This window comes from Ochotona princeps, chromosome 5 (genome assembly GCF_030435755.1).
Source record: "Ochotona princeps isolate mOchPri1 chromosome 5, mOchPri1.hap1, whole genome shotgun sequence".
Taxonomy (NCBI): Eukaryota; Metazoa; Chordata; class Mammalia; order Lagomorpha; family Ochotonidae; genus Ochotona; species Ochotona princeps.
In genome coordinates, this window is record NC_080836.1 from 54511608 (window position 1) to 54523759 (window position 12152).

Below are 12152 nucleotides of genomic sequence, written 5' to 3' on the forward strand. Positions count from 1 at the left end.
TTAATAGATATACTCTAATCCATAAAGAATCGCAGCCAGTTTATCTGAATTGGAGAAGACCTGGGGAGCTTTGTTCGCAGTAAGCTACTCAGGCTACAGATATGGTTATTTATGATGCAGCCGATTGCTTCACAGTGCCGGAAGTTACTTCAGAAACCTCTAGCTGTGCTGAATACATTAGAGATACAGGAGGTATTTTACTAAGAATTCAGCCATTTGGGGAAGTCAGTAAGTATGTGCTGAATAATTTTTTTTTATTGCTCAAATTATGATGAGCTAAGGCGGTTAAATTTCGTTTTCATGAGCTGAAATTAAACCTTAAGATAATGAATTTAAACAAGCACATCTAGAAATGTACAGAGGAACTATCTACCTTTTAAAAATTACATAGACACAAAAAATTACTGGTGGAAGGATAAACAGATGGTAAGGAACTGACATAATGTAAAGGGTTTATTTTTGAAAATTACAACACTGATAAATTTCTTCCTAAACATTATAATGCATTTATTATATAAATTTGTTATATAAACTATATAATGCATTTATCTCCAATCATGAGACACAAATTATAGATAATGCTATCAAGTTAAATGCTTGCTAAATAAATTATATTAGGTCGTTTTGGCTTCATTCTTCTGTTGGGCTAAGAAAAACTCCATCTCTCCTTGATTTAGATTTGTCTGCTTCCACAGAAAGTAAAATGCATTGCAAAATTAAGTAGAAAAAGTCTATTTTCATTTGACCTAATATGGGAAATTTAGAATCACAAAAACTTTGTCAGATAATTGAGGAATGTATTAAAAAGCCATGGCAATTATTTAAGGAATGAAGTATTCAAAGTAAAATTTAATGCAAAATAGAGCAAGCAAAGGGATTGTGCCCATGATGGGGTCAAATAAATTTTCTCAGAAAGCTACTGGGAGACCCTGTACGCCCAAAGGAAAGACACATGCCATCGGCCTATCATGAAAGAACAGAACCCTTCTAGCTTCATTGTTGTAACGTATTTGATGATTTTATAATTAATCTTTGATTTCATTCTTTGAACTGCTATACTAGAATAAAACTGCACTTACCCTCCATTTTTAAAAATAGGTTTCAAATATTGGCCTGTTCTATTTCAGGGTAAGTCCTTAAATTCTAGGAACATTTTCACTGACTGCACTTTTCCTATGGCAATATTTGTAACATACAGCTTACCTTTTAAATAGCAGAACTATTGTTTCCTTCAGAGAGATCTTTTTTTTTTTCCTACATTTTCCTCCCACACAGGATGCTGGTTTTCTAGGATCTTAATGCTTGGCCTCTAATAGCACATGTTTTTTGATTTGTAGTCACTGGTAATCTGCAAAGACCTATGTATTTTTTTTTTTTTGAACCATGAAGAGAATTATGGAAAAAGTTCATTTGAATTTAAATGCTCTTTCATATATACACAGGATTCCAATGAAACAGTAAAAACTCACTTACCTCAAAATTAAGTATTTCGTAGTCAAGTTAATCTAGAGAAAGTCAGATTTAAGAATTATGCCTCCAGAGATGTCTGTTTTAGAACTACTTGTATTAATAACTCTAAGTTCTCTAAGTATTTTGTGAGTATATTGTGCCTGTGTGTATTTATCTAAGATGAAGGCCTAGAGGTAGATGAGATTCCCCCATAATTATATTCTCAAAAAGAAAGTCAGTCATTAATCTCTGCCATCTTGTACATGTGGAATTAGCAAAACTACATTTTTAAAGAGTAAGTGTATACCAGAGTGGGAGAGAGTGTTCTTGTTCTATGAAACAGGTCAAACAGTAACAATGACTTTTTTTTCACGTACCCATTTGTTGAATCTTGTTTGTTATAGAAATGGATCAGGCTTGGTTTCACAAACCTTTTCATCATCACACAATACATCTTTAAGCACATTAGTAGAATGTGCTCATTTACAAAGTAGCTATGGACTTCTTTCCCTTTCCTCAGACTGGTTCCATTTCACAGACATGACTAACACGTACTCCCCAGCAAAACTGCTGTTAAGTCTTTTTTCTCATTTAGCACGTACCACTTAATACACAATTGGTTTATGTATTGATCATGTTCTCCAATACCTCCTCTGCTCATAGGTGGGGATTTGGTTTAGAACACTGGGGTTTATTTCAAGTGTCTGGAACAATGTTGGGTATCTACTAGCACTCCTATGTTCAAACATCATGATGGGAGTTGAGATCAGAAATGTCATGGGATGGGATGGGGTAGGACCTTGAAGCCATTGCCAGGATGCAGCACTCACTGAGTGATGTGTGAAACCAGCCAGGCTTCTGAAGAGAGTGGTGCTATGCCTTGACATGGTCATAGAAGCAGCTGGTGTGGGCCATTGGGGAGGTGACAGAAAGCTGAGACAACCAGAGTAATCTGGGGGATGGGAGAAGGGAGGAAGCCGCCACATGTGCTGAGAAGCGGTTGACATCTAGAGAGTGGGAAGGTGAAGCAACAGTGTTTCTTTATGGGCTGGATGTGAGTTGGGAGACAAACGGGAATCCAGGGCACTGCCAAGGTGGCTGCCTTTAGCACCTGCCAGAACCGTGCTGTTACTAACTGACTTCCGAAAGATTCTGTGTGTGTCGTGAAGCAAAGTGTAGTTCAGTGATGGACATTTCTGCTTAAAATGTTGTGCTAGGCGGCTACATGAGGGCATGTGGGTCTGTGACTGAAATCTGGGAGTGTCTCAGATGGGGGACACGCTGCAGCTGGAGGTGTTTCAAGAGAGATTTAATTTTATCACAAAAACACAAGGAATATTGTATCACAAAAATACAAAGCCTCTCAGTTCAGGTAATAAATACCCTAAAGGGGGAGAAAAGAACAAAAACCAAACAAAGCGTGAAAGAGGTAAGAACAAGCAAATTATAAACATAATTTAAAGATAGAATTTATTCTCTGATGGTTTACTCATGCAAACTGCACATAAAAGAAAATAGTACAGTTTGTGTAACATTGCAAATATAAGGACTCAAAATGCTAGTTACAGAAGTAGTGTGACATCCTGAAAGTCAAAATGGAATTTGTGTTTATACAACTGATAATGATTTTTATTTGCTGAGTACAGATTGATTTACAATGAAAGTTTTGCTAACCTTGGTAAGCTCATTAACCGTTTACATAACTTCTTACATCTATATAGATTTATTTTACAGTTGCAAGAATTCTGTTACCGAAGAATGTTAACTTGCATAAATAATAAAATAAAAGAAATGCATTGAAGGACTCAGGAGACTGAAAAATTGAGGCTTTTCCTAACCTACCCAAACTACAATAAAAAATAGCCTTCTTGCAGAATTCATATTTTGTGCCTTTGAGATCAACTCCTTAGCATAACTACAGCAAAATCATCATGAGAAATTGATTACTTTAAAATTATGAAGTTGGTGAAAAATAAAAAAAAATTAAAAGGATTATCAAGTAACAGTGCTCTCATTTTGAATAAGTCAAACAATAAAATGCCTATTATCTTCATACTTAAAAGTCCTGAAATGTCGTTTGTATAATTTGAATGTTTCCCAGTTTGGAACTTAGGCAGGTGGGCTATTTCCCTGAATTATCAAGGATATTCCATACAGGCTTTTTAAATGTCAGTCTCATTAGGAGATGGCTCTGAGACTTTAGCAAATGGTGTAGTATGGATGCAGAACAAACTACACAACTTATTATAAATGCATCAGATATTTACATAATGGAATCCTGCTTGAATTGTTGCTACTGGGTAGGACTCATAACTATTTTACAAAGTTTTCTTACGCACATCTACTTTATTTTTTGTTTAACAATTTTGTCTATTTTAAAATATTGTACGGTAGTTTGAACGTAACTGCAGAATAAAAATAGATAATGGCACATTAGAAAACTCAGTATCCCACAGATGACTGGATAATGAGAAAAGTGTACCTACAATCATCTCATCAAGAAACAAGCTACACCATGGAATGTTAGTTATCCAAGCCTGCACAGTAATGACATTTTAAACTGCAATCATCTATAGGCCAGCATCACACTGAAGGCATCGTTAAACATTCAAGCAAAGATTGCTGGCATAAACTACTGACAGACACACATACACGCTACAAGCACACCCTTTCTCACACACACACTCACATTCCTCACATTATAATTACATTGTTCTAAAGATAGATACTGATTTTTTTCCACGAGAAACATTATCAAAATTTGCTACTAAAAGATGACAGTGCTTTCACAAGAATAAGTACAAGTTAGCTCGCAAGTACAAGACAATGGGGGTAAACAGTCTTAACTTGTCTAAGTAATAAGTTTAGGCTTCTCTGGCAACCGTATCATACTTGATTTATGCATCAATTCCTCAGTTTGTCACCTGAAATCTGCAAAAACAAAAAAGCCTGGGGAAGAAAAAGCTAATTTCAAAAATTACTAGACATCTGATAACCCTGTATCATACATCATATAATTTCATATTGTTAGCCTCAAAACATAGGTTTAAAATACTGAATTTAAGACTTGAGAAATAGTCATTTCTGAAATGCTTATGACTGAAAAATTTATGCCTACCTTAAATTCTTTAAAAGAAAATGTACTATTAGCAATGATCCTGATTTAGTTTTCAGAATGTGCATGAAAGCACTGTCTTTCATCATGCTTCACTAAAAAAGAGTGTTTGTTCATTCTTTTGTTTAATGTGCAAAATAAAGGGCAAAAAGATGAAAAGCAAATTCTTTCTCTTGCCTAGTTCTTTTTGACTTTGTTCAACATTACCAAGTCAACAGGGACTAGGCAGACCTTTGGTATAAACGATGACAATACCACCATCACAGCTGAGGGATAAAGAGTGGTCAAAAGAAATGGAAGTGGGAAGAGAGCTTCAGTAACACCCCCATTTATAAAAACACCACTAAATTAAAGGTGAAAAGAAACCACAATGAATTATAATACAATTTACACATAGAGCACAGAAAAATTAATAAATCTAACAATATTTATTTAAAAAAAAGCCAAGTCAGTCAGTCTTCTTCCAGAGACTATAAACTGCTGCTCAGTCTGATCATCCACTGCTGCTACACCAACTTTTAGAGCCAAATTTAATTTCAAGTAAAAAAAAAATTTACAACCACAGATTTCACATAAATGGAAAACTGGTCTTTCCTTGATTTCCCTTTGAAGTCACTAATGAGTATCTAAAACTGTCATACTGATGGTTTTTAATCAACTTCCTGAGGGCTGTGCCTGGGAGGAGGGAGCCAGGACAATCTGTGAGAGTGCAGGCTCTGAGCTCTGGTCTGCCATCTGAGTGAGGACTGACGTGGCTACCGCTTCGGCTTTGGAGGTGGAACTGACCCCGTTGGATGTGCTGACCGAACTATGTTGTATTGCTTCTGTATGCGGGCTGCTTGGCACTGAGAGGTCTTCTGAACTATCGTCTTTATCAGCAGCTGAGTGGAAACAGAAAAAAGGATTCGTGTTCTTAAAATATCTGTAGAAAGCTGATCATTTAGACAATTCAGTCTGGCTGAAACTGATGAACTAAAATGTGGCTAAGAAGGCAACTTCACAGAAACCCGCAAGTGTCTTATTGTCTCAGAGAACAGGATGAAGAAATTTGCTAAGTGGTGTTCAGGACACAAATGAGGCAGGAATTTGGGAGATAGCTTCTTACAGACATAATCAAACACTGTGTAAAGACATTTGCTAAAAGCATTGCTTGCTTACACACCATTCTCTTTAAAAGATTTAAAAAAAAAAGGGCTCATAACTACATGCATAAACAGAATGGATTCTTACATACAAATTATATTTTCAAATTATCCCCTCTGCATTCTCCATGACTATATTTATTCTGGCTGACTTCCCATCTACAGGATGATCATAACACCTGATTCTAATGATGCATACATGTGAGAATAAGCAATATTTAGAGTCTAAATGCCACCAGCTGTTATGACTGCATGTATTAATTAGGACTCAAATAAAAGTCCATAAAAATTTCTAGACTTGATAACTGAAAAGATATTCAGAAAAGGGCATTGTAAATATTTATGAAAATAAATCTACCAATATTCATGCCTGAACAACAAATCACTTATATTTTTCTCACTTCATTAGGACAGATTCCAGTCATTTAATTTTTTTGAAAAATTTGGTATGAAAAATACAGGTAAATATTTATAACATATCTATGTTAGGAGTTCCCACACTGATCTAGACACCTGTGAACCCAAGGCCCTAACTGCAGAGAGCACTGCTGGGCACAGGACGGCTTCTTGGAGGCTCCTCTCCAGAGCTCATGACCACTTCCGAAGGCAGTCCCTTGTTTTTCCTTTGCAGATGTACTGTTTAGGTCTGCTCTCAGACTCCTAAGCAATATGAGTTAACTTTGTCTGTTTGTAAGCATCCAAAAGACGGTGGTGTATATTTCATTCATTCTTTGGCACCTGGATTTTTTCACTTGGCATTAAAAATAGTTTTTATTGAGTGTCTAGACTTCATATTTTGCAATATATGTGAGAATGTACACCTGTTAGCTAGTAGTTTTTATGTCTGTTTATAGAAAACAACACAGGCTTTTTAAGACTTAAAACTGAGCAGGACGTTAAAATTGAGAATGTGTAACTGACTTAGTACTGTTAACTGTTACCTACAAAATGTTGTAATATTCATTAATTTCCACTAAATCTTAGTTCTCTTTTATGGATGTTTTGAAAGACTTAGTTGGAATTACAGCTCATCATCATTAACAATTTTTGTGTGCTAGAACATGAGTTTGTGAATTTCTTCACAATATAAACACTGACTTATTCAATCCATCTATATCTACCTTAAGTATTGAACAGAGAAGTCAGATTTATTTCAAATCTTTCAAGCTTAGAAATTACTTGAACATTTCTACAAGTGGGGCTAGCACTGAGGCTTAGTGCATTCATCTGCCATCTGCAGTGCCTGCATCCATGTGGGAGATCTGCAGCCTTACGCAGCCTCGACCACTACAGTCATTTCGGGAGTGAACGAGGGAGACAGTCCTCTCTCCATTTCCTTATCCGCTATTCTGCCTTTCAAGTGAATACATGAAATATATTTTAAAAAAATCCATAAGTTACAATTATCTTTCAAGAGCTAAAGAAAATTAAATTTATGACAGTTAACTCTTTACTTCAGTTAATTTGATTAACTAAATCAGTGGATAGCAACCTAAATGAATCAGTTTTTGAATTCTCACAATCTAGTGTAATATATAACCATTAAAAATTTATTCAAGTAGATTTTAAGATTTATTTATTTTATTACAAAGTCAGATATATAGAGAGGACAGAGAGGAGGAGAGACAGAGAGGAAGATCTTCCGTCCAACGATTCACTCCCCAAGTGAGCCGCAACGGGCTGGTACTGCGCTGATCCAAAGCCGGGAACCAGGAACTTCTTCCAGGTCTCCCACACGGGTGCAGGGTCCCAAAGCTTTGGGCCATCCTCGACTGCTTTCCCAGGCCACAAGCAGGGAGCTGGATGGGAAGTGGAGCTGCCGGGATTAGAACCAGTGCCCATATGGGATCCCGGGGCTTTCAAGGCAAGGACTTTAGCCGCTAGGCCACGCCGCCGGGCCCTCAAGTAGATTTTCATTTTTTAAGCTCATGGTATATAAAATCTCAACATCTACACAACTAAAAATACATTCATAATTCATTTAAGTAAATAGTTGACATTTGCTGAGCATTTACTTCCTAACATAATTAAAACTGTTGGGATTATCTAATAACTTACCAAAGGTTAGAAATAGCAGCTGATTTTGAACAGAATGCAATTAAAAAGTTAATTTACTCTAATTTTATGAAATCATTTGTATGTTTCCTTTTAAACTACTGAATCAAGACAGCATTCCTGCTTAAGAAAATCATGTATGCATAATGCTGCACTCAGTTACTTCTCCAGGGAAGTCTGTTAAGTCAGATGCGAACAATAACGGCCTCCTCCCTGCGGCAATCATTGTTAACACAAATCCCAAACATATTTCCACATGGTTCCAATTTACTCCACAATGTGTTTTACCTTCTTGTCAAAATGACTAGATACCAAATAACTGAGATTTATATACACAAAACTGACAAAAATCAGTGTCCTAAATATATATGGCAATTGAGAGCTGCTAAATCTACTGAATCTCTTAAATTAAAAAATATTGCCATTGCTTACAATGACTACAAGTAAAGATGGTGGCCATTAAGTTTTATGGTGAACACCTGAGGAACTGCTTGTACCCAATACAAACTGTTTCTTCTGAATTACTGACACTGGCAAATTAAAACAAAGTGGATACATATGGCTGAAACAATCTTCACATTTACAAATATCCTGAAATATCACTAAATCATAAAAATGAAAGCTATGGGTTACATATTATGAATGTTGCCTAACGCATTCCCAACTCTTGTTATTTGTTACAAATTTGTGCACGATGGACAAAATTGGCCATTTATTCAAGAGTAACAGCTGGTTCCAACATTGTGCATCTTATCAAAAAGGGACATTACAAAAAGAAAAAAGCAAAATTAATCTCTAAAATGCTGAAAACAGAGGAATCTCATTTTTGGGGGGAAAGCCTTTAGGAAGATGCTTATAAGCAGATAATTTAAACGTTGTTCTGTTTTAGTATTTTTATGACCATGAGGCTCAATATAAAGGTTCACAACAATACAAACACTGCATGATGCTGACAAGTGAAAAGGACAATAGGATCTGACCCTGAACAGGCAGTGCATGTGGTTAAGTGAAGATAGCTGAGCTAAAGAAAGCCCCAGCATCACTAAATGGAGGCTAGAATGAAAGTAATGTTCTGCCATGTCAATCTAACTGTTACTCCAGGAGATAAGATATCATCAGTTACAAACATCAGTTACTTATTTATTAAAGAAATCTGTGATAACATCTATAAAAAAAGCCAGAAAAACAAAACTCAAAAATTTTCTAGGGTTTCAAAAGTATATACTCCCCACCCCATTCCCTAATAACTTTGCAGCAATTCTGACATTTCATCTTGAGTATTGGAACTGCAATTCTAGTCACTGCGGCAGTAACTCAACGCTGCAGCCTAAGGCCATGGGTGATGGAGCATTACTCACCATGATAGCCAGATTTCTTCTGCATGGCGGTTACAGGGCAATCTTTATGAGCCAGAAGCAGCTGCTTCAGCTGTGCCACTTCATTTCTCAGCAGGGTGACTTCGCTCTGCAGAAGAAACAACTCTGTACCTTACCAGCATTAAACCACACATCTCACTGTTTGAAACAAGCACAGATTAAGACAGGAAAACTGGATAGCTGTGGCAGAATAAAAACACGCTATTCAAATGTCTCCTACTGAGCGTACATTTTTATATTATAGCATTTATGCAAAACATATAAATTTTTAAAAAGATAACACAAGTGAAGTTTAAAAACCTTTAAAAAGTTTTTTGTTTGGGCCCGGCGGCCTGGCCTAGCGGCTTAAGTCCTTGCCTTGAAAGCCCCGGGATCCCATATGGGCGCCGGTTCTAAACCCAGCAGCTCCACTTCCCATCCAGCTCCCTGCTTGTGGCCTGGGAAAGCAGTTGAGGACGGCCCAATGCATTGGGACCCTGCACCCGCGTGAGACCTGGAAGAGGTTCCTGGTTCCCGGCTTCGGGTCGGCGCGCACCGGCCCGTTGCGGCTCACTTGGGGAGTGAAACATCGGATGGAAGATCTTCCTCTCTGTCTCTCCTCCTCTCTGTATATCCGGCTTTCCAATAATAATAAATCATTAAAAAAAATTTTTTTTTTGTTTGAGAGCAGTGTGTGTGTGTGTGTGTGTGTGTGTGTGTGTGAGAGAGAGAGAGAGAGAGAGAGAGAGAGAGAGAGAGAGAGAGAGAGAGATATCAAACTCCTCCCCAACTGGTTCACTCCTCAAATGCTCGCCTGGGTGTGGACCAGGCTGAAGCCAGAAGCCAGGATCTAGCAACCTAGGTTTCTTTCATGTATGGCTACTTAAGTTATCACTGTGCCTCCCAGGATTGTGTTGCTTAGAAGCAGAAGTCGGGTGCAGGGCCAGGTATTGAACCCAGGCACTGACTCAGGACATGGGTGTCTTAACTGTTAGGTCAAATGTTCATCCCTATTTTAAAGTTATTACATTACCCTTTGCTGTGGGAGTTCTCATATATCAGTTAACAGATAAAGGTATCTTTATTACACACACATTACATGCTTTTTTAATTATCTAGAAAACTGACATGTCAAGGGAGTCTGATGTCAGGGATGATTAATTCTAATTACTTGATAACAAAAAAAACATTCAAGGATATTAAGCAAGCTTCCAGTTTTCTTAAACTAGGGAAATCTGTAGGAGAAACCACAATCATCCAAGAATCATGGGTAATACCTAAATTTGCAAGCTTTACAATGGCTCAGCTGCCTTTGACTCAGGCAAATATATTTTGTATAAATTTAAATCTGGTAAGTCAGTGGTGGTTTGTCCCATACTTTGTGATAGAGTGAGTACTTCCTCATTTTTAATTTATTAATCTGATAAATTCTATGTGAAGTTTCAAATGGAGCGAGTCCAATTAATTCCCCTGGGTCATCCTCAAATATTCAAAACACATGAATTAGTTATCATCACCAATACTCAAAAGTTAGACTTAATGTAACAGGTTATAACATGAGAAAGTTTATTAACACGTTTATTAATCTGGAATTACCAATAACTATTGAGACTTCACCTATGAACCCAAAAGTATTGAGAAAATATAGCTGAGAGTCATACATAAAAGCTCAGGTACATCAATTTCTATCCTCATAACCAGAAAGCTGAATGTACCAAAGCAGGCTCTTTAAGTCTCCTACAGTGATCATGAACAGAAAAAGAAAAACAAAAACAATAAAAGCTAAGCAATTTAAAGGCAAGTCTGCTGGGCCAAATAGCTCCACATACTTAAAAAATAATGAACTGCAATGCTGTATTAAAGCGTGGAGTAAAAGCTGATGCTCCTAACTCTGAAATCATGAAAGAAAAGGCTAAATTTCACTTAAGAACACTGCTTTGAGATAAGAGTGGGTGGAGAGTGATCAAACTACTAAAGGGACAACATCCTTTTAAAGGATAAGCTGTTATTCAGAAAGCTCATTTCCATGGAATAATGCAGTGGTGTCAATATTATTAATTGTGATTTATTAGTAATATTATTGATGAGAAATTTATTATCTAAGATCCCCCAACTCCATCAGCTTGACTTTAACACTGGTATCTACAAGCATCTCTCTTTAACTTCTCTAAGATGAAATGGGACTCTTAATTTACTTTTAGACAAGTATATTAAATCAGTCATAATCTGGCAATTGTGACCATATTGCTTTTCAGCTTTCATTGCTCTTCCACTGTAATCCAATATTTAACTGTCTTGACCCAATAAAAGATAACTACATACTATTTTCTCTATGTAGAAAACCTTTCTTTTTCAGATTGCTAATTACTTCACTTTTCTTTAAAACTCCACTATGTACAGTACAAAATGTATGGGAAAAGAGCTGAAGCCCCAGTTGTTGTATGTGATAAAATCACTGAAGACAGTTATAAGTTTATTATCTAATCATAAAAACAGTTGCTTTAAGTAATTTAGAGAAGTAAAAAATAAAAGTCTTTGGGGGAAGTGTTGTGTACTACCTAGAGTGTTGGCATTCAGTACTGCAGCACTGCCTGGAGTCCTGGTGGCTTCAATTCTTATCCACCTCCCTGCTAACGTGCCTGAAAGGCAACAGAGGCTGGCCTGAATACTTGGGTCTCTGCCATTTATGTGAGAGACCTGGATGGAGCTCCACGCTCCTGGCTTTGGCCTAGACCAGTTCCATTCAAGGTGGCAATTTGGAGATTGAACAAATGGATAGAAGATCTCTCTTCTTCTATTACTCTTTTTTTTTTAATTAATTGATTAATTTGAAAGAAACTCCTATGCACTCAAATAAAATTGATAATATGTACTCAAATTCTCTCCCTAAAAAGGCTGCCTTGAAACTAAAGAACAGGAAAGGAATTTCTACAAATACATGAGTAGACAAGTCCAGGTCAACCAGAGGTTGAAAACAGGATGCTGGGCCTGGCACGACGGCTCAGTGGTTAAATCCTCACCTTCCAAGTGCCGGGA

The 12152-nt window shown here is 36.9% G+C and overlaps 1 protein-coding gene across 4 annotated transcripts in view; it reads right to left on the reverse strand.

The window, feature by feature from the left end:
* Positions 1-2902: 2902 nt before the first annotated feature.
* Positions 2903-12152, reverse strand: part of ATF2 (activating transcription factor 2) — a 98312-nt gene continuing 89062 nt past the window's right edge. For all 4 annotated transcript variants that reach the window (XM_004577041.3, XM_004577040.2, XM_058664661.1 and 1 more), the window contains 2 exons: positions 9120-9225; positions 2903-5445 (listed from right to left, as the gene is read on the reverse strand). In XM_004577041.3, the coding sequence (XP_004577098.1) occupies positions 5219-5445; positions 9120-9225 (333 nt within the window). In that variant the 3' untranslated portion in view covers positions 2903-5218. The remainder of the gene's footprint in view (positions 5446-9119; positions 9226-12152) is intronic.